General features: G+C 39.9%; 2 protein-coding genes across 6 annotated transcripts in view; one reads left to right on the top strand and one right to left on the bottom strand.

Annotated features, from left to right (window-relative positions):
* KIN (Kin17 DNA and RNA binding protein) overlaps nt 1–14,529 on the top strand; it is a 39,655-nt gene extending 25,126 nt beyond the window's left edge. Inside the window, exons 11-14 of one of the 5 annotated variants that reach the window (XR_001338519.4) lie at nt 660–759; nt 3,227–3,327; nt 9,161–9,278; nt 9,631–14,529. Coding sequence is in view for 3 of the 5 variants with exons in the window: in XM_055092392.2 (XP_054948367.1) it covers nt 660–759; nt 3,227–3,327; nt 5,735–6,028 (495 nt within the window). In the remaining 2 variants the exon portion in view is untranslated. Of the gene's footprint in view, nt 1–659; nt 760–3,226; nt 3,328–5,734; nt 7,012–7,084; nt 7,423–9,160 lie in introns of those variants that run through there. The other 4 variants (XR_608743.6, XM_014346361.4, XM_003827802.5 and 1 more) reach the window with 4 other exon arrangements.
* Nucleotides 13,696–20,098, bottom strand: part of ITIH2 (inter-alpha-trypsin inhibitor heavy chain 2) — a 49,523-nt gene continuing 43,120 nt past the window's right edge. The window contains exons 17-21 of the mRNA XM_003827801.5: nt 19,780–19,893; nt 18,759–18,957; nt 18,077–18,249; nt 16,342–16,453; nt 13,696–13,843 (exon numbers count right to left, since the gene is read on the bottom strand). Coding sequence (XP_003827849.3) covers nt 13,696–13,843; nt 16,342–16,453; nt 18,077–18,249; nt 18,759–18,957; nt 19,780–19,893 — 746 coding nt within the window. The remainder of the gene's footprint in view (nt 13,844–16,341; nt 16,454–18,076; nt 18,250–18,758; nt 18,958–19,779; nt 19,894–20,098) is intronic.

The following is a 20,098-nucleotide window of genomic DNA, read 5'->3' as shown; positions in this document are numbered from 1 at the left end:
GCAGTGGTGCGATCTCAGCTCATTGCAACCATCGCCTCCCAGGTTCAAGTGATTCTCCTGCCTCAGCCTCCCGAGTAGCTGGGATTACAGGTGGCCACCACCGCACCTGGCTAACTTTTATATTTTTAGTAGAAACGGGGTTTCACCAAGTTGGCTGGGCTGGTCTCAAACTCCTGACCTCAGGTGATCTACCTGCCTCAGCCTCCCAAAGTACTGGGATTACAGATGTGAGCCACTGCACCCGGCCTACTCTGAGATTTTAAAGTTTGTATCAATATTCTAGGCCTTTTCTCCCTTTTTGCCTTTCCTAAATTTAGTTTTATTCTAGCACCCAGCCTTGTGCATGCCTATTGCCCTTCTTCCACTGTACATTAAGCTAGGCAAAACTACCCCTCTTGTTAGATTTCTTAAAGTCTTATTCCAGGACCACCAATCTGTTATTGTTTCCAGATGAAAACCTTTACTAAGCTTTGAATTGAGTTCTTTATTGAGAACCATAGACTGGGAAATCATGTATGGAATCTAGAAAATAGTGTCATTTATAGAAGGAGTTACTCTTTCTTTTGATTGATATTTTATTTGTCTTCATTTGCTTTTGATCTTTTAAATGAGTGTGCACATATTTCTTCTATTATAAAAGTGTTCATTTTACATGACAGGAAGTAATTGACAAATATACAGCTGTTGTGAAGATGATTGATTCTGGAGACAAGCTGAAACTTGACCAGACTCATTTAGAGACAGTAATTCCAGCACCAGGTAAATCTGTTTGCAGACCATTTAATACATATGCCATCAAAATGAGCGGTTCCATTTTCAAACCACTGTATTTTGACAGTACTTGTTGGTTGTTATTTTTCTGTCTTGGCTACATTAACTGCCAGCGTAACTCATCTCTGTTTGGATTCAAGGGCATCGTAGTTTACTGGCTCTCTGATGAAGCTGTTTTGTGGCATCAGTGGATTTTCCTTTCCTGGAATACTTTTTTTTTTTTTTTTCCTGAAGCAAAACGTAGACATATATGGATAGCATTTGTTATATTAGGCTTATGGTTATAGGTTGAGAATCTCTCATCTGAAATGCCTGGACCAGAAGAGTTTCCAATTTTGGATTTTGGAATTTGCATATACATAATTGGATATCTTAGGGTTGGAACCCATGTCTTAACACAAAATTGATTTATGTTTTATTTTATTTTTATTTATTTATTTATTTTTGAGACACAGTTTCACTCTGTCACCCAGGCTGGAGTGTAGCGGCACGATCTTGACTTACTGCAACCTCCATCTCCCAGGTCAAGCAATTCTCCTGCCTTAGCCTCCCAAGTAGCTGGGATTACAGGCATGCATCACCACATCTGGCTGATTTTTGTATTTTTAGTAAAGACGGGGCTTCACCGTGTTGGCCAGGCTGGTCTCAGACTCCTGACCTCAAGTGATCCACCCACTTCAGCCTCCCAAAGGGCTGGAATTACAGGCGTGAGCCACTATACTCATCCTCATTTATGTTTTATATACACCTTACACACATAGCCTGAAGGTAATTTTATACAATATTTTAAATAATTTTGATTGCATCTTGACAGTGGCCTGTCACAGGAGGTCAGGTGTGGAATTTCCCACTTGTGGCATGATGTCAGCACTCAAAAGATTTTACATTTTGGAGCTTTTCAAATTTTCAGATTAGGAATGTTCAATCTGTAATGTATTTGTTTAGCTCTCTGCGATAGTCAAGTGAAAGTCTGTGTTATTTTGCTTTTTTTCCCCTTAGGTGTCTTTGCCTTTTGGACACTTACCCGTATCTGAGTACAAACACTGCTTTGACCAGGTTGTTTACCTCTGACTCAAAATCTTCCTGGGGGTGTCATTGCCAATGTAGTGATAACATCAGTCTCTGGAACTTCTAATTATCATATTCTTTATTCTTTTTCCCCCTAAAGTAAAAATTCTTTTTACAGATTAGAAAAATTTGTGTTAGTTTTATTGTGGTAAAATTGATGTACAATAAATCACACATATGTAAAGTATACAATTTGGTAAGTTTGAACATGTGCCTACTTCCATAAAACCATCACTACAATCAAGCTGATGAATAGATCCTCTCATTTCCCTCTCTAATCCCTCCCTCCTACCTTCTGCTCCTGCATCCTCTGTCTTCCTCGGCATCTGCTGACATGCTTTCTGTCATTATAGTTCAGTTCGTATTTTTCTAGAATTTTATATAAATTAAGTTTCTATAAATATAAATGTGTCCTGTTTTCTGGTCTGGCTACTTTCACTCAGTGTAATTATTTTGGATTCACCTATGTGGTGGAACGTATCTGTAGTTCATTCTTTTTTCTTGCTGTATGTCATTGTATGGATATGCAGTATTCCCCCTTACCCTATACCTTCCAAGACCACCAGTGAATGCCTGAAACCATGGATAGTACCAAACACTATATATACTATGTTTTTTTCCTACATACATACCTATAATAAAGTTTAACTTATGAATTAGGCACAGTAAAAGATTGAGAATAATAACTAATAATAAAATAGAGCAATTATAATAATATAGTATGATAAAAGTTATGTGAATGTGGTCTCTTTCTCTCAAAATATTTTATTGTACTTTACACACCTATTTTTGGACCACGCTGACTGAGAGTAACCAAAACCTGGGATAAGAGGGGACTACTGTACCAGTTTGTTTATCCAGTTATCTGTTGATAGACATTTGGCTTATTTACAGCTTTTGGCTGTTAAAAATAAAACTGCTGTGAACATATACGTACAAAGCTTTGTGTGGATATCTGGTTTCTTTTTTCTTGGGTAAATACATAGAATGGCTCAGTCACATGTTAGGTATAAGTTTAAATTTTTGTAAAACTGCCAAACCATCTTATGAATTTTGCAAAGAGACAAAGTAAGCTAAATTGTCTCTGATTACTTCTGGACTCTGAACATTTTCTCCAAGTACCTTATATTCTTTGCAGTCTAAAGGTAAAACATACATATTCCTTTAACAAATAATTGGGGGAAAAATGAGAAGTCTTATAATGTTCGAGTAGTGAAAGTATCCATACACCGCACTAAAATACTACACACTTCTTAAATGATTGAGAACTTCTAAGAAAAAGGGTTTTGTTTTTTATTATGTTTATTCAGTGTAGTACATTTTGCTGTAACAAGTTAGAAGAAAAGTGGAGATATTTCTTCACATTAATTTTTATATTCCATCATAGGAAAAAGAATTCTAGTTTTAAATGGAGGCTACAGAGGAAATGAAGGTACCCTAGAATCCATCAATGAGAAGACTTTTTCAGCTACTATCGTCATTGAAACTGTAAGTTTGTTTACACAAAGACAGAAATTTCAAAATGCTTTAAAAATGTGCCATAGTTTTTTTTTAATTGGATTGTTCTTTATTTTAGAATTTGAGTTTTTTGTTAGCCTTCTATCCTATTTGGAAATCTGTAAGCTTATTTTCTCCAGTGACTCTGCCATTGCTAAAGTATTTTATTTTCTGATTACAAAAGAAATGTGTACTCATGCATAAAACCCCAAAAAACATAATTTAATATAAATAATTATAAAAATTAATCATAGTCCCCCAGCCCAACAATAAACCCCATTAATATTTTGGTCTGTTCCTTTCCAATCTTGGTGTTTTATGAAAGTGTGTGTAATAGGTACAGTTTTATATCCTTTTTCCCCCTCATATCGAATATAAAACTCAATTTGGCATAGTAAAGTTAGTGGGGGAAGTAAAGTCATTGTCAAGAGGGAGGGAACCACAGAGGTCAACCACTTTTTAAAATGTCTTCCCTTTTTTCATAAAGGATTTAAGGTAGCAGAGATCAATACAGTAATTTAAAGAACTCTGACTTATAAATAAAGTTGGTTATTGACTTAGAACTGATATTTCACTCACAGGTCTGTGAGTGAGGTCTGAGATATCTTCAGAAAGAAAGTTTCCTTTTAGAACTCTGAACTACTGCACTGCGTATCTTTGATGCTAAACAAAAGAATTTTTTATCTTCAGTACAGTCAGTTTTAGTATTTCTGGGGGAGCTTGGGAGTAATAGATCACTTAGAGAGTTTAATGAAAGTTTAGACTCTTCAAAACATTGCACATAATTGCCAAATTTTATTTGTTCTCTTGGGGAGTTTATAGGCCCCCTAAGCCCATGGACCTGTTAGAGAATATGTGTCTAGGAAGGTTTTCTGGAAAAACCATTTAGGTCCTTATTTGAGAGAATTCTCATTTCAGTAAATCAAGCTTTTCTCCTTTTTTTTTTTCTTTCTGATCCTGACAGTGCTAACCTAGAAGCTGTTGTTACTTGCTAACTGTTACTAACGTAAACTAAGGGGAAAAAAGGGAAAAAGGACTCTTACTTGGCATTGAGGAACATGTCAGTCTGACTAAATTAGCAGATTGAGTTTTAACAAAAAACTCTATAAGATTTTCTCTGACTCTATCAGCATAAGGCAGTAGAAAATCCAGTATTTCCTTGACAACTTGCTTATCCTTCCCTTATTAATTTCTTTTTTTTTTTTTTTTGCATGGACCATGCATGAAACTTACCTTATTAATTTCTTAGTGCTATCAAATGCAGATCCTGTTTCATGTTTTCATCTCAGGGAAACACAAAACAACTGATTACTGTTGAGGCTGTGTTGAGTTCCATCTCGATACCTTTGGTTCGCAGGTTGTGTCCATTCATCAAAAACTAATTTCTCACCTTCTGCACTGTAGACCCAGTTTCATCTTCTGTACTGAGGTAGAACTTAGCAGCAAATCCACATGAAAAGCCTCTTTCTGTTTGATTGCAAAGCAACATGTACTTCTTTTAGAAGAGGGAATCTACCAGCTTGGCATGGTGGCTCATGCCTGTAATTCCAGCACTTTGGGAGGCTGAGGCGGACGAATCACCTGAGGTCAGGAGTTCGAGACCAGCCCGGCCAACATGGAGAAACCCCATCTCCACTAAAAATACAAAAATTAGCTGGGCGCGGTGGCAAATGCCTGAAGTCCCAGCTCGGGAGACTGAGGCAGGAGAATCGCTTGAACCTGGGAGGCAGAGGTTGCAGTGAGCCAAGATTGCGCCACTTACTCTGGCCTGGGTGACAGCGAGACTCCGTCTCAAAAAAAAAAAAAAAGGGAATCTGTCTCCTAATTTTTTTTTCTTCCTTTCTTCAGCCTGTCCTCATTAAAAAAAAAAAAAAAATCTCTGTATATGCTTGTGTCATCACTTGAGCTTTGCAAGTGGTTATTTTTATCATTTCTGGCACCTTAAGTTTTCATGTTGTTGATAATATTTGAAATTTATGCATATATCAAGCAGATTTTTAACATCCAATAAATTGTTCCTAAATAGCTTCAGCTTTTTAGCTATTTGCCCTATAAGCCCAAATGTCTGGCTCCCTTCTTATTCTCCAGATTTATGGTACTTATCAGAAAAATGTAATTGACCATAGACCATTAAACATGATAATGAAAAATCTAACCTAGGTTATACTTTATCTGGGAACTTAATTCCTTTAAATATGATAATTATTTGTTGTGAAGGGAAGCAGTAAAAAAAATGTTAAAATCTCAGTTCTAGGGTTAAAGTCATCATCATTGTCATCATCATTATTGTCATCATCATCATGTTATATTTTGCAAGGGAGAGGATTAACTGTCAAATTTAATTTTAATTTAATTTAATTTAATTTTATTTTATTTTATTTTATTATTTATTTTCAAGACAGAGTCTCACTCTGTCTCCCAGGCTGGAGTGCAATGGCGCGATCTCAACTCACTGCAACCTCTGCCTCCGGGTTCAAGAAATTCTTCTGCTCCAGCCTCCCAAGTAGCTGGGATTACAGGTGTGTGCCACCATGCCCAGCTAATTTTTATATTTTTAGTAGAGATAGGGTTTCACTATGTTGGTCAGGCTGGTCTCAAACTCCTGACCTCAGGTGATCCACCTGCCTCGGCCTCCCAAAGTGCTGGGATTACAGATGTGAGCACTGCGCCCAACCCAACTCTCAAATTTTAAACAAAAGATTAAATAATAATTAGAGTTGAAAATTATTGAGCTCTCACTCATATTAAATTCCAGGTCTAGTCACTTTATATGAAATAACTCATTTATATTTCCCAACAACCCAGTCATACAGACATTACTATTATTTCCACTGGGAGATAATAAGGCACAGAGAGGAAACTGAAGGACAGAGAGGTTAAATCAATTGTTGAAAGTGAGATTTGAACTTGGGGAGTGTAGGTTCACAGCCCATATTCTTAGCCTCTGTGTTCCCAGGTTATATCCGCTTTTGTGATAGAAAATATCTTTCATTAATTAAGTTTTCCTCTTTCCCTTTTTGTTCCATATGAAATAAGAAAATAAATTTAAAGTTGGACTCTTTTTATAATCTGGACCAGTGTAACTATCACAGCCAACCTAGACAAACATGTTTGAGTATCTGTAATGCTTACAAAATGATATTTCCTATAAAAAAAAAGAAAACCCCAAATGGACAATGGCACAAACATGGTAGAAGTTAACGTTTCACTCTAAAAACCCCAAATGGGTATTTTTGATCAGGGAACTCTTTCTAAGTGGCGATTTGTGAACCCAGGGTCCTTCCAGCTAGTGCCTCTACTGCCCTCAAGTGGCATCTCCAGTTGCCATGTCTGTGGGCACTGGGCAGGCAAAAGGAGCTTGGCAGATTGTGTGTCAGGGATAGCACGTCTGGACCGTCACTTCTGTTTGCTTTCATGGGCTGGAGCTCCATGCATGGCCACAGCTAACCACAAGGGAGCCAGGAAACTGGCTATCCAGGAAGCAGAGGAGATACTGAACAGCTAGCAGGTCTCTGCCACAATATCTATTGATAACGTATGTCAGATGTCACCGAAGAAAATATGGTAGTTCTTAATGAGAATGCCATAGATTTTTCTTAAAATTCATAGATGTATACAAATGTTAACAATCTTAATGGTATTTTAGGGATGCGGAAAAGGCAAATTTGTATCCATAAGTATGGTGTCATTTTTTTGTCTTTTAGGAATATGTGTTTTTAACCTTATTTTAAATTATTTCAATTTGTAGGGCCCTTTAAAAGGACGCAGAGTTGAAGGAATTCAATATGAAGACATTTCTAAACTTGCCTGAGTTTGAAAATTTGTTAACAATACATTAAAATCTTAAAGCATCAAATTGGTGTTCGCCAAGGCATTATGAGACTCTACTGTGTTAGGGTATATTCTTTTGTATAAAACAAACAGGTTTTTGAAAATATTACTGTATAGTTGTTCAGCTAAGCTTTGAGAAGAATTTAATTATGTCTCATGAGGTATCAAAACTATGTAATTTTGTCCTTGTTATTTTTGTTTCCTTTGTAATTTACTTGATGAGTTTATATCTTCATTAAAGAATGTTATTATAAAGTGTTTTATATATGACAATTTAGAATCATGTAATTGGAGAAAATCCTTCATACACTCTATATTTTCAGTAGTAGAGTAGTCAAGTTGAACTCTAAGTGTGACTAAATTTTAAATGTCAAACCATAAATATAGAAGCAGCTTTATTGTGGTAATAATTCATATACCATACAGATCACTCATTTAAAATATACATACAATTCAGTGGTTTTTAGTATTTTTGCAGAATTGTGCAGCCATCACCACTGTCTGATTTTAAACACTTTCATACCCCAAAATGAAACCCTGTAATAGTCAATCGCTATTTTTCCTCTCTGCCCTAGCCCTAGACAGCCACTAATGTACTTTCCGTCTCTATGGATTTGCCCTTTCTGGACATTTCTTATAAATGGAATCATATAATATGTGATCTTTTATGACTGGCTTCTTACACTTAGCATCATGTTTTCAAGGTTTATCCATGCGGTAGCATGTAGGCGTGCTTCATTTGTTTTTATGGCTGCTTAATATTCCACTGTATGGATGTACCGTATTTTGTTTGTCCATTCATCAGCTGATAAACATTTAGATTGTTTCTACTTTTTGGCTATTGTGAATAATGCTGCCATGATCACCCATTTACAGGATTTTATGTGAACAGAAGCTTTTGCTTCTGCCAAACTCTTCCAGAGCAGCTATACCATTTTACAGTCCTACCAGCAATGTTGAACTATACTTTTATTTGTTTTTAATTTTTTTACTTTTAGAGACATGGGCTCACTGTGTTGCCCAGGCTGCTGTCAAACTCCTGGGCTCAAGTGATCCTCCTGCCTCAGCCTCCCAAAGTGCTAGGATTGCAGGTGTGAGCCACGGCACCCTGCCTAACTATACAGTTTGAAATAAGTAGGGCAGTGTATTATTAGGGAATGCAAAAGACAGGAAACCCACATTTGCCTGTGCCAAAGGAAAAACGAAGGGATATTTGTAGTGCACATGACTGAAAGGAGCAGACGCTAGCTTCCAGGGCAGCGGGACCGGGTGTGAACAGCCTTCCCTGGGCTTTTGCTCTGTCTCTGGCTCCTGTGCTGGCTCTCTATGTTTACATTCTTGGGCACTCTAGGTTTACATCTTACCCTTCAGCAGCACCAGGAAGAGAGAGATGATCTATCTTTTCTTTTTCTTTTTTTTTTTTTTTTCTGAGACAGAGTCTCACTCTGTCACCCAAGCTGGAGTGCAGTAGTGCAATCTCGGCTCACTGCAACCTCCACCTCCCGAGTTCAAGCCATTCTCCTGCCTCAGCCTCCTGAGTAGCTGGGACTACAGGCATGCGCCACCACGCCCAGCTAATTTTTGTAATTTTAGTAGAGATGAGGTTTCACCATGTTGGCCAGGATGGTCTCGATCTCTTGACCTTGTGATCTGCCCACCTCAGCCTCCCAAAGTGCTGGGATTACAGGCATGAGCCACTACGCCTCTTTTTGTTTTGTTTTGTTTTTTGAGATAGGGTCTTGCTATGTCATCCAGCCTGGAGTGCAGTGGCACAATCATGGCTCACTGCAGCCTCGTCCTCCTGGGCTTAGGTCATTGATTCTCCCACCTCAGCCTCCCGAGTAGCTGGGACTACAGGCATGCACTACCATGCCTCACTAATTTTTTTGATTTTTAGTAGAGATGAGGTCTTGCTATGTTGCCCAGGCTGATCTCAAACTCTTGAGCTCAAGCAGTCCTCCTGCCTCGGCCTCCTAAAATGTTGTGATTACAGGTGTGAGCTACCACGCCTTGCCTGAGTTGATCTTCTACAAGAGTTCAAACAAAAAACAGACCATACCAGGATGATCACTTCAAACATGAGGATGGGTATAAGCTGACGTCAGACACAGGTACAGTGCCAACCCCTGGGATCTCTCTCTTTAACTGAGAGTCAGGGAGGGCTGATTGCTTCTATTCTCAGAAGGTGGGAAAACATATGCTGTTAGCAGAAATGTAAGAGGCAGTAAAGAAATACTAATAGGATGATGGCAGAAGCTTTACAGAAAATGTTCTTCAGGGATGAATTAAGGTTTTTCCAAAGTAACCTGACAGCACATTATGGAAAGCAACTGGGTTTTGGGTGTGGGCAGTCTTTAGATCAAATTCTGGCAGTTCTGTTCATTGGCTTTGTAATATTAGAATGTTAATGTTCTTGAATTGCAATGTTTTTAATGTATAAATTGTCAAAATGTTTTTCAGCAGGGTTGATGGGAGACCTACAGAAAATACATATAAAGCATCAGACATGAAGTCCAGCACATAGTAGGTATTGAATAAATGGCAGTGAGTGGTCATGTCCAGAAATGAAGCCAAGAAGTTGAGCCTGGACTACTAAGAATCTGGTCTGAAGAATTTCAAAAAGGAGAATGGTTCTCCCTGATAACAAATAGTGATGAGTAAAACCAGACAAATTACATATGCCTCCCCCAAGTATGTAAGTTTGGAATCAACTTGGTGGTTTTCTTCAGAGAAAAAATGTTTCATGTCTGCCTCCCACATTTAATTCTCCAGCGTCTTTCTGAAATTATTTCAGAATGAAATGAGGTAGCATACTTGAGGTTAAATTCAATAAAAAATATCTGAAGCATAAAAATACGATTATAGACTTCACAGTAGTTTTTTCCCTCTGAGTTTGTAGAACGTGATAGAGTTTATGCTAAGCAAAATCACTGCAGATAACTAACAACAGGTCTCATATTAGACTTTGATTTTTGAAGTATCATAAGCTATTTTTCTTTATTTCAAACATAGACTTTACTTTTTAGAGCAGTCTCTGTGGGTTTTGACAAATGTATAATGACATGCATCTGCCACTGTAGTATCACACAGAACAGTTTCACTGCCCTAGAAGTTTCCTGTGTTCTGTCTGTTCCCTGTCTCCCCCAAATCCCTGCTGACCGCTGATCTTTTTACTGTCTCCCTAGTTTTGTCTCCATCGAAGGTCATATAGTTGGAGTCACACAGGGTGTAGCTTTTTCAGATTGGCTTCTTTCACCTGGTAGAACATATGCATGTAAGGTTCCTCCATGTTGTTTTGGTTAGGTTTTTGTGGCTCGATAGCGCACTTCATTTTAGCACTGCATATTCTATTGTCTGAATGCACCAGTTTATGCACTCACCTACTGAAGGATATCTTGGTTGCTTACAAGGTTTGGAAATTATGAGTAAAGCTGCTACAAACATCTGTGCACAGGTTTTTTGTGGATAGACGTTTTCAACTTATTTATGTAACGACCAAAGAGCACAATTGCTGGATCATATGCCAGGAGTCCTCTGAGAAACTACCAACCTGTCTTCCAGAGTGACTGTACCATTTTGTATTCAAACGAGCAGTGAATGAGAGTTCCTGCTGCTCTGCATCTCCGTCAGCATTTGATGTTGTCAGTGTTCTGGATTTTGGCCATCTTAATAGCTGTACAATGGGATCTTGTCATTGCTTTAATTTGCATTTCTTTGATGAAGTATGATGTGGAGCATCTTTTCATGGGCTTATTTGCCACCTGTATATCTTCTCTGGTGAGATGTCTTTCAGGTTTTTTGCCCATTATTTAATTGGGTTACTCATTTTCTTATTGTTGAATTTTAAGAGTTGTTTGTATATTTCAGTTGTGTTCTTTATCAAATGTGTCTTTTGCAAGTATTTTCTCTCAGTCAGTGGCCTGTCTTCTCATTTTGTTTTAAGCTATTCTTTTTTAACACCCCAAGATTTTCATCGTTACTTTTAAGACCACTGTGCACACATAAAATACTAAGAAGCTAAACTTAATATCTACAGGTAGAAGTTTTAAATTCAAGATTTTAACCAAATAACAGAGTTAATGCTAAAATCTCACTTTTGAAGTTTATGTTGAATATTAGCATTCTAATATTTAATATTTTTCTATTTTTGAAATAGGAAATGGAAAAGATGCAGTAGGTTTTTCAAAAGGGTATCATAGGTGAGCACTTCTTATAGAAGAAGAAAACTAAGAGGTAGTGCTATTTACCTCTTCAGCACTAAGGTTATCTTTATTTTTATTTATTTCTATAAAGAGATGGGTTGCTTAGGCTGGTCTTGAACTCCTGGCCTCCAGTGATGCTCCTGCCTTGGCCTCCGAAAGTGCTGGGATTATAGGCATGAGGCACCACACCCAGCCAGTAATCTTTAGCTTCTAGAAACAATCAGATTTCCTCAAGATTTTGCAATTAGGTTTAGAGGTGCTCACTTGCTTTTTCAAATATGGGTTGGATATGTCCAAAAAAAGAGTTTTGCCTCTACAATGAAAAATGATTTTTACCACATTATGGAAAGGAAGATTCATAAAAATGTGCCTTTAAAAAGCTTTTTTAAAGTGCAAGTTCACCAATTTGACTTTTGAAAATACGTTCATTTTAGGAATTGATTTTTTAAGGAAAGTTGTAAACACAGCAAAGCACAGAATTACAGTGGTTCAGACTTGCATCTTAGCACCAAAATCCACTATACGAATGCAGACAGCATAAAGTAACGTAGTTTCACTTTAAATTTGTTGCTTATTTTATTCTCCCTTATAAATGTCATTGGTCTTTTGTTAGAACATAATTTACTACTTTATTTTGAAACAAAGTCTAAGATTTAGCATGTAAGTGGTATTACTCAGAAATGGTTTAAATGCAAATGAAATAACAGTTCTACCAGGAGTACTAAAAAAGATGCTGCGTTCAAGGTATATTAAATTTGTGTGAAACTTGATTCACAGACACAGAGGGCTTCCAGAGAATTTGGAACTATGATTCAGAATTCATTTAGCAACATTAAGAGTGTGTATAATTAGCCATCTGAGGTAACATCCTGAGCGATTTTAAATATGTGCAGAATTTGGGAGCAACAAAAACTCCAAGTGGGGCTGGGCATGGTGGCTCACGCCTGTAATCCCAGCTACTTGGGAGGCTGAGGCAGGAGGATCGCTTGAACCCGGGAGGTGGAGGTTGCAGTGAGCCGAGATTGTGCCACTGTGCTCCAGCCTGGGCAACAAAGGGAGACCCCATCTCAAGAAAAAAAAAAAAAAGTAAAGCAAATCACCCTCCCTTGTGTGGGTGGGCCTCGTCTAATAGTCAAAGGCCTGAATAGAACAAAAATGCTGACTTCCCAAAGTCGGGGGATTCTCTAGTGTACGGCCTTCGAACTTCATCTGCAGCATCAGCTCTTCCTGCCTGATGGCTTTTGAGCTGGAACACTGGCTCCTCCCAAGTTCTCCTGTACCATCAGCCTACTCTGCAGATTTTGGATTTACAAGCCTCCATAATCACATGAGCCAATCCTTATCGTAAATCTCCTATGGGTTCTGTTTTCCTGGAGAACTATGGCTAATCCAGGCCTCATAAACTCAAAAGGGACCCAGGGACCAACACTATGAAGAGAAACTTGGCTAAAAATACTGGGCTGTCACAGGCACCATAGCAAGGCTATCCTTGCTTTAGTATAAATCTCTACAGAAGGTAACAGGGCTTTAGTATAAATCTCTACAGAGGGTAACAGGGCTTTAGTATAAATCTCTACGAAGCACCTAAGATCAAGTAACCCCCATTCTTGTTCTATGCTCACCATATAACCCTCTCATAATCGTACTTCCCATGTAACTAGCAGTGTAAAAATGGACGCGATCTGCAAGGTTGAGGACCTGAGACTCAACAGCAGTGAAATGATCAGCTGGGCATGGTGGCTCACACCTGTAATCCCAGCACTTTGGATGGCTGAGGCGGGAGAATCACTTGAGCCCAGGAGTTTGAGACCAGCCTGGGCACCATAGTGAGACCTCATCTCTGCAAAAAACAAAAATTAGCCAGGCATAGTGACATGTGACTGTAGTCCCAGCTGCTAGGGAGGTTGAAGTGGGTGGATTGCTTGTGCCCAGCTTGAGGCTGCAGTGAGCCATGATCACGCCACTGCACTCCAACCTGGGCAACAGAGCGAGACCCTGTCTCAAAAAAAAGAAAGAAAAGATATTAATAAATGATCACAGTAAACACCAAATTTAAGGCTCTGTCCAGACGCTGGCTTGTCTCGGCAACACCTTGATCCACACACTTCGGCATCTAAAAATGCAACAAAATCCTAAAAGCTCATTTGTAAAATGTTTATTTTCTTAGGTGTGTTTACAGGCTTTATAAACCACCCTGATATCTGGTTCATTTTAATTAACCACCCTGATATCTGGTTCATTTTAATTATTCAAACCGAAGAATATCTGCAAAAGTGACAGGGGAAAGATGTATATTAATATATATAATTTCCCAAACTATAAACCTTTAAGGCCGTTTGAGAAAGCTGTAGAGCTGAGGCACGAAGTAATCCTTGTAATGCCCATCGATGAATCCTTTTCCACTGTTGTGCACAAACCAGCAGGTAACGTCCGTTCCAAACACTAGATCCGTTCTGTAGTCTTTCTGTAAGCCCCTGCAAGGAAGCAAGGCATGTGGTTAGGGGGAGACTGAGGGACGGGTGGCCGGGCACCTCTAGACACAAGACCCCCTCTTTTCCTTGCTGTTCTTCGTGTTCCTTCTGTCACCACATCTGCCGCCCCCCACCTATCGCTGCTCCTCAAGTCATGTGAAAAAGAAACACCAAGTCTGGGGCTTGGTGTTGGAAGCACAGAGAATCAGCGAAGCGTCCTTGGAGAACTCAAAGAACCCTTAGAGTTGACCTATATGGGCTTTTCCAGCAAGGGAAACAGTAGCCAATGGAAAGAAGGCAGGAACAAGACTCCACAGTGTTGAGGCTGACCTCACAGGTCACTTAAAGAATGAGTCAGCAGCCAGGCATGGTGGCTCACGCCTGTAATCTCAGCGCTTTGGGAGGCTGAGGTGGGCGGACCACTTGAGGCCAGGAGTTCAAGACCAGCCTGGCCAACATGGTGAAACCCTGTCTCTACTAAAAATTAAAAGAAAAATTACCTGGGCATGGTGGTGTACGCCTGTAGTCCCAGCTACTTGGGAGGCTGAGGCAAGAGAATTGCTTGAACCCAGGAGGTGGAGGTTGCAGTGAGCCCAAGATACGTCACTGCACTCCAGCCTGGGCGACAGAGCAAGACTCTGTCACTGAAAAAAAAAAAAAAAAAAAAAAAAAAAAAAAAAAAAAAAGAATGCATTGGCGGCACCTCTTAACTGCACTTTCTCTGTGTTTAAGAGTGATACCTGCTGTTTCTGAGCAGATTTATGTCCTCCACTTGAAGGGCAAAGTAGCCAACAATTTGTTAAGGATCTGGCACACTGCGTGAATGAGCCTTAAAAGTATCACTGTGCCCAGCCCATGGGACAGCTCAGTTTCAGTTATGAACCATGAGGTGCTTGCAGTGGACCAAATCGAGGCCCAGCATTTACTTTTTGTCATTATAGTAAATAAATATATATATGTATACATATATTTATTTATATATGTATATATAAATATATATACATATTTTATGAGATGGAGTCAGGCTGGAGTGCAGTGGTGCTATCTCTGCTCACTGCAACCTCTCCCTCCCGGGTTCAAGTGATTCTCCTACCTCAGCCTCCCGAGTAGCTGGGAGTACAGGTGCCCGCCACCACACCCGGCTAATTTTTGTATTTTTAGTAGAGATGGGGGGGGTTTCAACATGTTGGCAAGTTGGTCTTGAACTCCTGACCTCAGGTTATTCACCCACCCAGGCCTTGCAAAGTGCTGGGATTACAGGCGTGAGCCACTGCGCCTGGCCTATTTATATATTATGTATTTATTTATGAGACAGGTCTCACTCTGTTACCCAGGCTGGAGTGCAGAGGCACAATCATAAGTCACTTCAGCCTCGAACTCCTGGGTTCAACGGATCCTCCCACCTCAGCCTCCTGAGTAGCTGGGGCTATAGGCAGAATCTACTACACCTGGCTAATTATTTTTATATTTATTTTTATTTTTGTAGAGATGGAGTCTTACTATGTTGCCCAGGCTGGTCTTGAACTCCTGGTCTCAGGTGATCCTCCCACATTGGCCTCTCAAAGCATTGGGATTACAGGCATGAGCCACCATGCCTGGCAGTAAATGCCCTTCTACCAACTTCAGATAACTTACTATTAACATTAATAATTTGTGCTCACCATTGCTTCTGTGACACATGCTCACTGATTCCCATCGGTACCTCGTTCCTCCCATAAACTGATACTAATTGAATGGTATATCCACTAAGAATCCATTGTTTCAGTTCACAAATCTACTTTCGTGGCAATACTTTCGACTACAATTTTATGTTACAATGTTATGGTTTAATTAAGTATGTCAAAGCCAATGACATTTGTGGGCGTGAAGAATCCTTTCTAATAAAGCAAAGTTGGCTGCTTTGTAAAAACTCTAAAAAGGGGTAAGCTGCTTTAAAACGGTACCAAATTTGGCATGGGTGAGACAACTGTAAAGGACTGGGAAAAAATATCAAGATTTGTAAGACTTTTACACTCAGAATGCGTTATGATCGTCTAAGTTCTCACTTCAGATGAAGCATATGGGGGTGGTTTGTGTAAGAAAAGCTACAAAAAAAGCAGTCAGAGATCCATGTGCAAAAGGAAAACTCTAGCCTGATGTAAAAGTCTACATTCATTCTGCAGCACTATGGTAATAGGGGTTTTATGATTCTCTCCTTTGATCAATGTGTCCGGTTATCCAACTTGTGAAGCTCTTGTGAGGGCTTCTAAAGTATGAAGATGAGAACAACAGGTTAGTTAATCTTGGCATTGCACGACCCTAGATACCCAGTCATTATTTGCATTTAACGTGGGATATCAGAAGTGTCCTTGTGTGAATGCTGTGTGCGTCTATTCCTAATGAACTGCTTAGTGTGATGTAGGTAGTGCCTACGACACTTCTTCTTTGCTCCTCTATTTTGCTGTGTGGGTCTAATTCTAACACAAGGCCTTTTCGTCACTGTCCTTACGCCCGAGGCCTACCTGGTGATGATCAGCTTCTGCCCCTTCACTTCCATGCTGGCCTCTGGCTTCTCAGGGTCCTTTCCTGGTCTCTCATTGAAGATGTGTATCTTTGGCTCCTGCATGAACTGGCCTAGCAAAACAGAATCAGACATTGATTGACATGTAATCATAGTTAAATAAAAAGACAGGCTCGTTATTGACTCCATGCTACCTTTCGGTCCTCCCTCCAGGATTTCTAGGGTGGAAAGACAAGCTGAGAGGAAAAAGGAGTGGTGATGGGAGGGAGGGTCCTTCCTGGGAGCACATTTGTGCTGCTCACCATCTTTTTTTTATTTTTATTTTTTTAATTTGAGGCAGGATCTCCCTCTGTTGCCCAGGCTGGAGTGCAGTGGTGCTATCTCGGCTCACTGCAACCTCCACCTCCTGGGCTCAAGTGTTCTTCCCACCTCAGCCTCCCAAGTAGCTGGGACCACAGGCGCGAGCCACTACGCCTGGCTAATTTTTTGTAGAGACAGGGTTTCACCGTGTTGCACAGGTTGATCTTGAACTCCTGGACTCAAGCAATCCACCCACCTCAGCCTCCCAAAGTGCTGGGATTACAGGTATGAGCCACTACTCACAGCCTTTTTTTTTTTTTTTTTTTTTTTTTAATTTAAGAGATGGGGCCGGGTGTGGTGGCTCACACCTGTAATCCCAGCACTTTGGGAGGCCGAGGTGGGCAGATCACCTGAGGTTGGGAGTTTGAGACCAGCCTGACCAACATGGAGAAACCCGATCTCTACTAAAAATACAAAATTAGCTGGGCGTGGTGGTGCATGCCTGTAATCCCAGCTACTCGGGAGGCTGAGGGAAGAGAATCGCATGAACCGGGGAGGCAGTGGTTGCGGTGAGCTGAGATTGCGCCACTGCGCTCCAGCCTGGGCAACAAGAGAGAAACTCCATCTCATAAATTAATGAATTAATTAATTTAAGAGATGGAGTCTCCCTCTGTCACCCAGGCTGGAGCACAGTGGCACAGTCACAGCTCACTGCAGCCTCCAATTCCTGGGCTCAAGAGATCCCACCTCAGCTTCCTGAGTAGCTGGGACTCCAGGCAGGCTCCACCATACCCTGCTAATTATTTTTATTTTCTAATTTTTTGGTAGAGATGGGGTGCCCAGGCTGCTCTTGAACTCCACAAGCAAATCCACCTGCCCAGGCCTCCTAAAGTGCTGGGATTACAGGCACGAGCCACCATGCCTGGAGCTCATGGTCATTTTATACATGAGGTTGGTCTAGTGGATTGTAAGTAAATCGAGCACGCTGATGGCAGGAGAATGAGGTGAGCACCTGAGAGTATAGCTCAGATCACAGGAAGAAGGTTTGTTTGTGATGTCACAGGCTTTATATTTGAGCCCTTCTTAAAATACTAGGGACATTTGTCCAGAGTGTTCTGCTTGTTATCACAGACCTCCTAAATGGGTTCATCTTGCTTCAGTTAGAAAAAAATCTTTAACATAAAACTTAAAATGTATCTGTCCCTTCTCTTAACTTGCCCAGTTTGTGATGCTGAAATCCTGGCCCTGGACAACCTTGTCTGGAATGGCAAAAGGTCCTGGCTGTCACATTCCCGAGTGACCCCACGCTGCTATGTTAGTCTTCTGTGCTCATGAGTCCACACCTGCCATGTCCTCAACTTGTAACCACTGTCAACCAAAGCTGCTAAAGAATTAGAGTGGCCCCACCCTTGTCAGATGGTCAATAGACACTTTACCTATTAGTCCGTGGGCTTTAGGTGAGAACCTGTTTGTAGGGGGTATGTAGATTCCCAGAAAGTCAACATTGACGGGATGCTTCTTCCAAACACGATGAAGTAAAACAGAAAAGGACATCTCTTTATCCAGGGTGATAGTTACCACTTTTTCTTTCTTCACTGAGATCTGCACCCTGGTGTGAAAGTCCAAGAGGAATTAAACCATTCCAGAAGAGACCTTTTGAGAAAGTCATTCTTCTCACCCCTAATATGAACTCTTCACTCCTCCCAGACAATTCCGCTAGTTATCTAAGCGCTTGCAACAGTTTATAGATAAATGATGGATTAACAGATACTCATTGGGAAGCTTCTACGCAGAGGACACAATCATGGCGTTTGGAGCTCACTCTGCGATAGAGTCGGTATGGATTTCAGCTGGTGGATTTGTTCACTGATTAGCACATACACAGTGAGTGTTTACTGATGCCAGGCACTAGACTAGGTCCTGGGACCCAACGGTGACCAAAAACACACAGTGCCCACTGCCAGGAACAGAGTAGGGAGTGAGAACAATTTTTCTGAACCTCAACTTCCTTATATTTAAAATGATGATTTTTTTAAATGTTGATGTCACTGATGCCTGGATTTATTTATGCAGTCGTGTGTCACGGACAGGCCCAAGTTCAGATGGAATCATACTTGCCTCTGATTCGTGACTTGAGCCGTGTCGGACCAGGACAAGGCGAATGTGCTAGAACCATGGCTCAGGGTGATGGTCTCAGTGCTGATTTCTATTTTTATGTCTTCACTTTGGAAATAAAATCCCAGTTTTCCAAAATAGGTGCTTAGTTTTCCATTGTTGGGCTTCTTGGCACCAACAAGCTGACCGTTGACTACAATTCCTACAGGAAAGAAAAAAATGATGTTTTCTCTTCTGTGCCATTTATTTTGCATGTGTGGGTACTATAATTCAAATTTATAAAAACTTGGCAATATTGGAAAATTATTATAATTTTGCTTCAAGATTTACATTAACATTTTCTTTGTGATTCTCATTTTATAACATGTTAATATAACAGTTATAAATTTTAATAAAATTTAATAATTTTATATCAGTTATAAAATTTGTCAGTTTATAAAATTTAATAATTGACTATCATATAGTATTTAAATTTTTTGTTGTTGTTGTTTTTGAGACGGAGTCTTACTCTGTCACTCAGGCTGGAGTGCAATGGTGTGATCTTGGCTCACTGCAACCTCCACCTCCCGGGTTCAAGCAATTCTCCTGCCTCAGCCTCCTGAGTAGCTGGGATTACAGGTGTGCACCACCACGCCTGGCTAATTGTTTTTGTATTTTTAGTAGTGGGGGGTGGGGTTTCGTCATTTTGACCAGGCTGGTCTCAAACTCTTGACCTCAGATGATCCGCCCACCTTGTCCTCCCAAAGTGCTGGGATTGCAGGTGTAAGCCACCGTTCCTGGCTCATATTTAAATTAATTATATCACACCAAGATCTGCTAGTTCATACTCAGAGACAGAGTATATATTTTGAACTATAATGGTTCAAAATAGTTAAGAATATATTTATAATTTAATTTCTCACTAATATCACTGAAATATATAGAACTTCTATTAAGCTGAGAAAGAAAGAAATCCCAGGCAGTGACAGGAAAGCATGACAATGACCTAATTGTCTAGTGCAAATATAATTTATTTTTATTTTACCTGATTCTGGGTCAGAAACCAGGTTGAGGATTTTTCCAGGTTCTGAGTCAATATTGAAACAAATGTTCTTTTGGCTTTTTGGTAGATAAATGATGAAATGTGGGTCATTTTCAACTGGAAAATATACAAAGAAAACGTAAACAAAATCATTAAAAGGAAGATGATTTTGAGCACTATGTCATTCCTGAACATCTTTAATTTAATCAGAACAAATATTTATTGTGCTTCTCCTACATGCTTGGTACTCCTCCAGGTCTTGGGGACCCAGTGGTTCATACTCCATTGTCCCTTTGTCACGGAGCCTTCTTCAGAACCCTAC

This window comes from Pan paniscus, chromosome 8, assembly GCF_029289425.2.
Source record: "Pan paniscus chromosome 8, NHGRI_mPanPan1-v2.0_pri, whole genome shotgun sequence".
NCBI lineage: Eukaryota > Metazoa > Chordata > Mammalia > Primates > Hominidae > Pan > Pan paniscus.
Note: the sequence above shows the minus strand (reverse complement) of the source record. Positions and strands in the feature narration are given on the sequence as shown.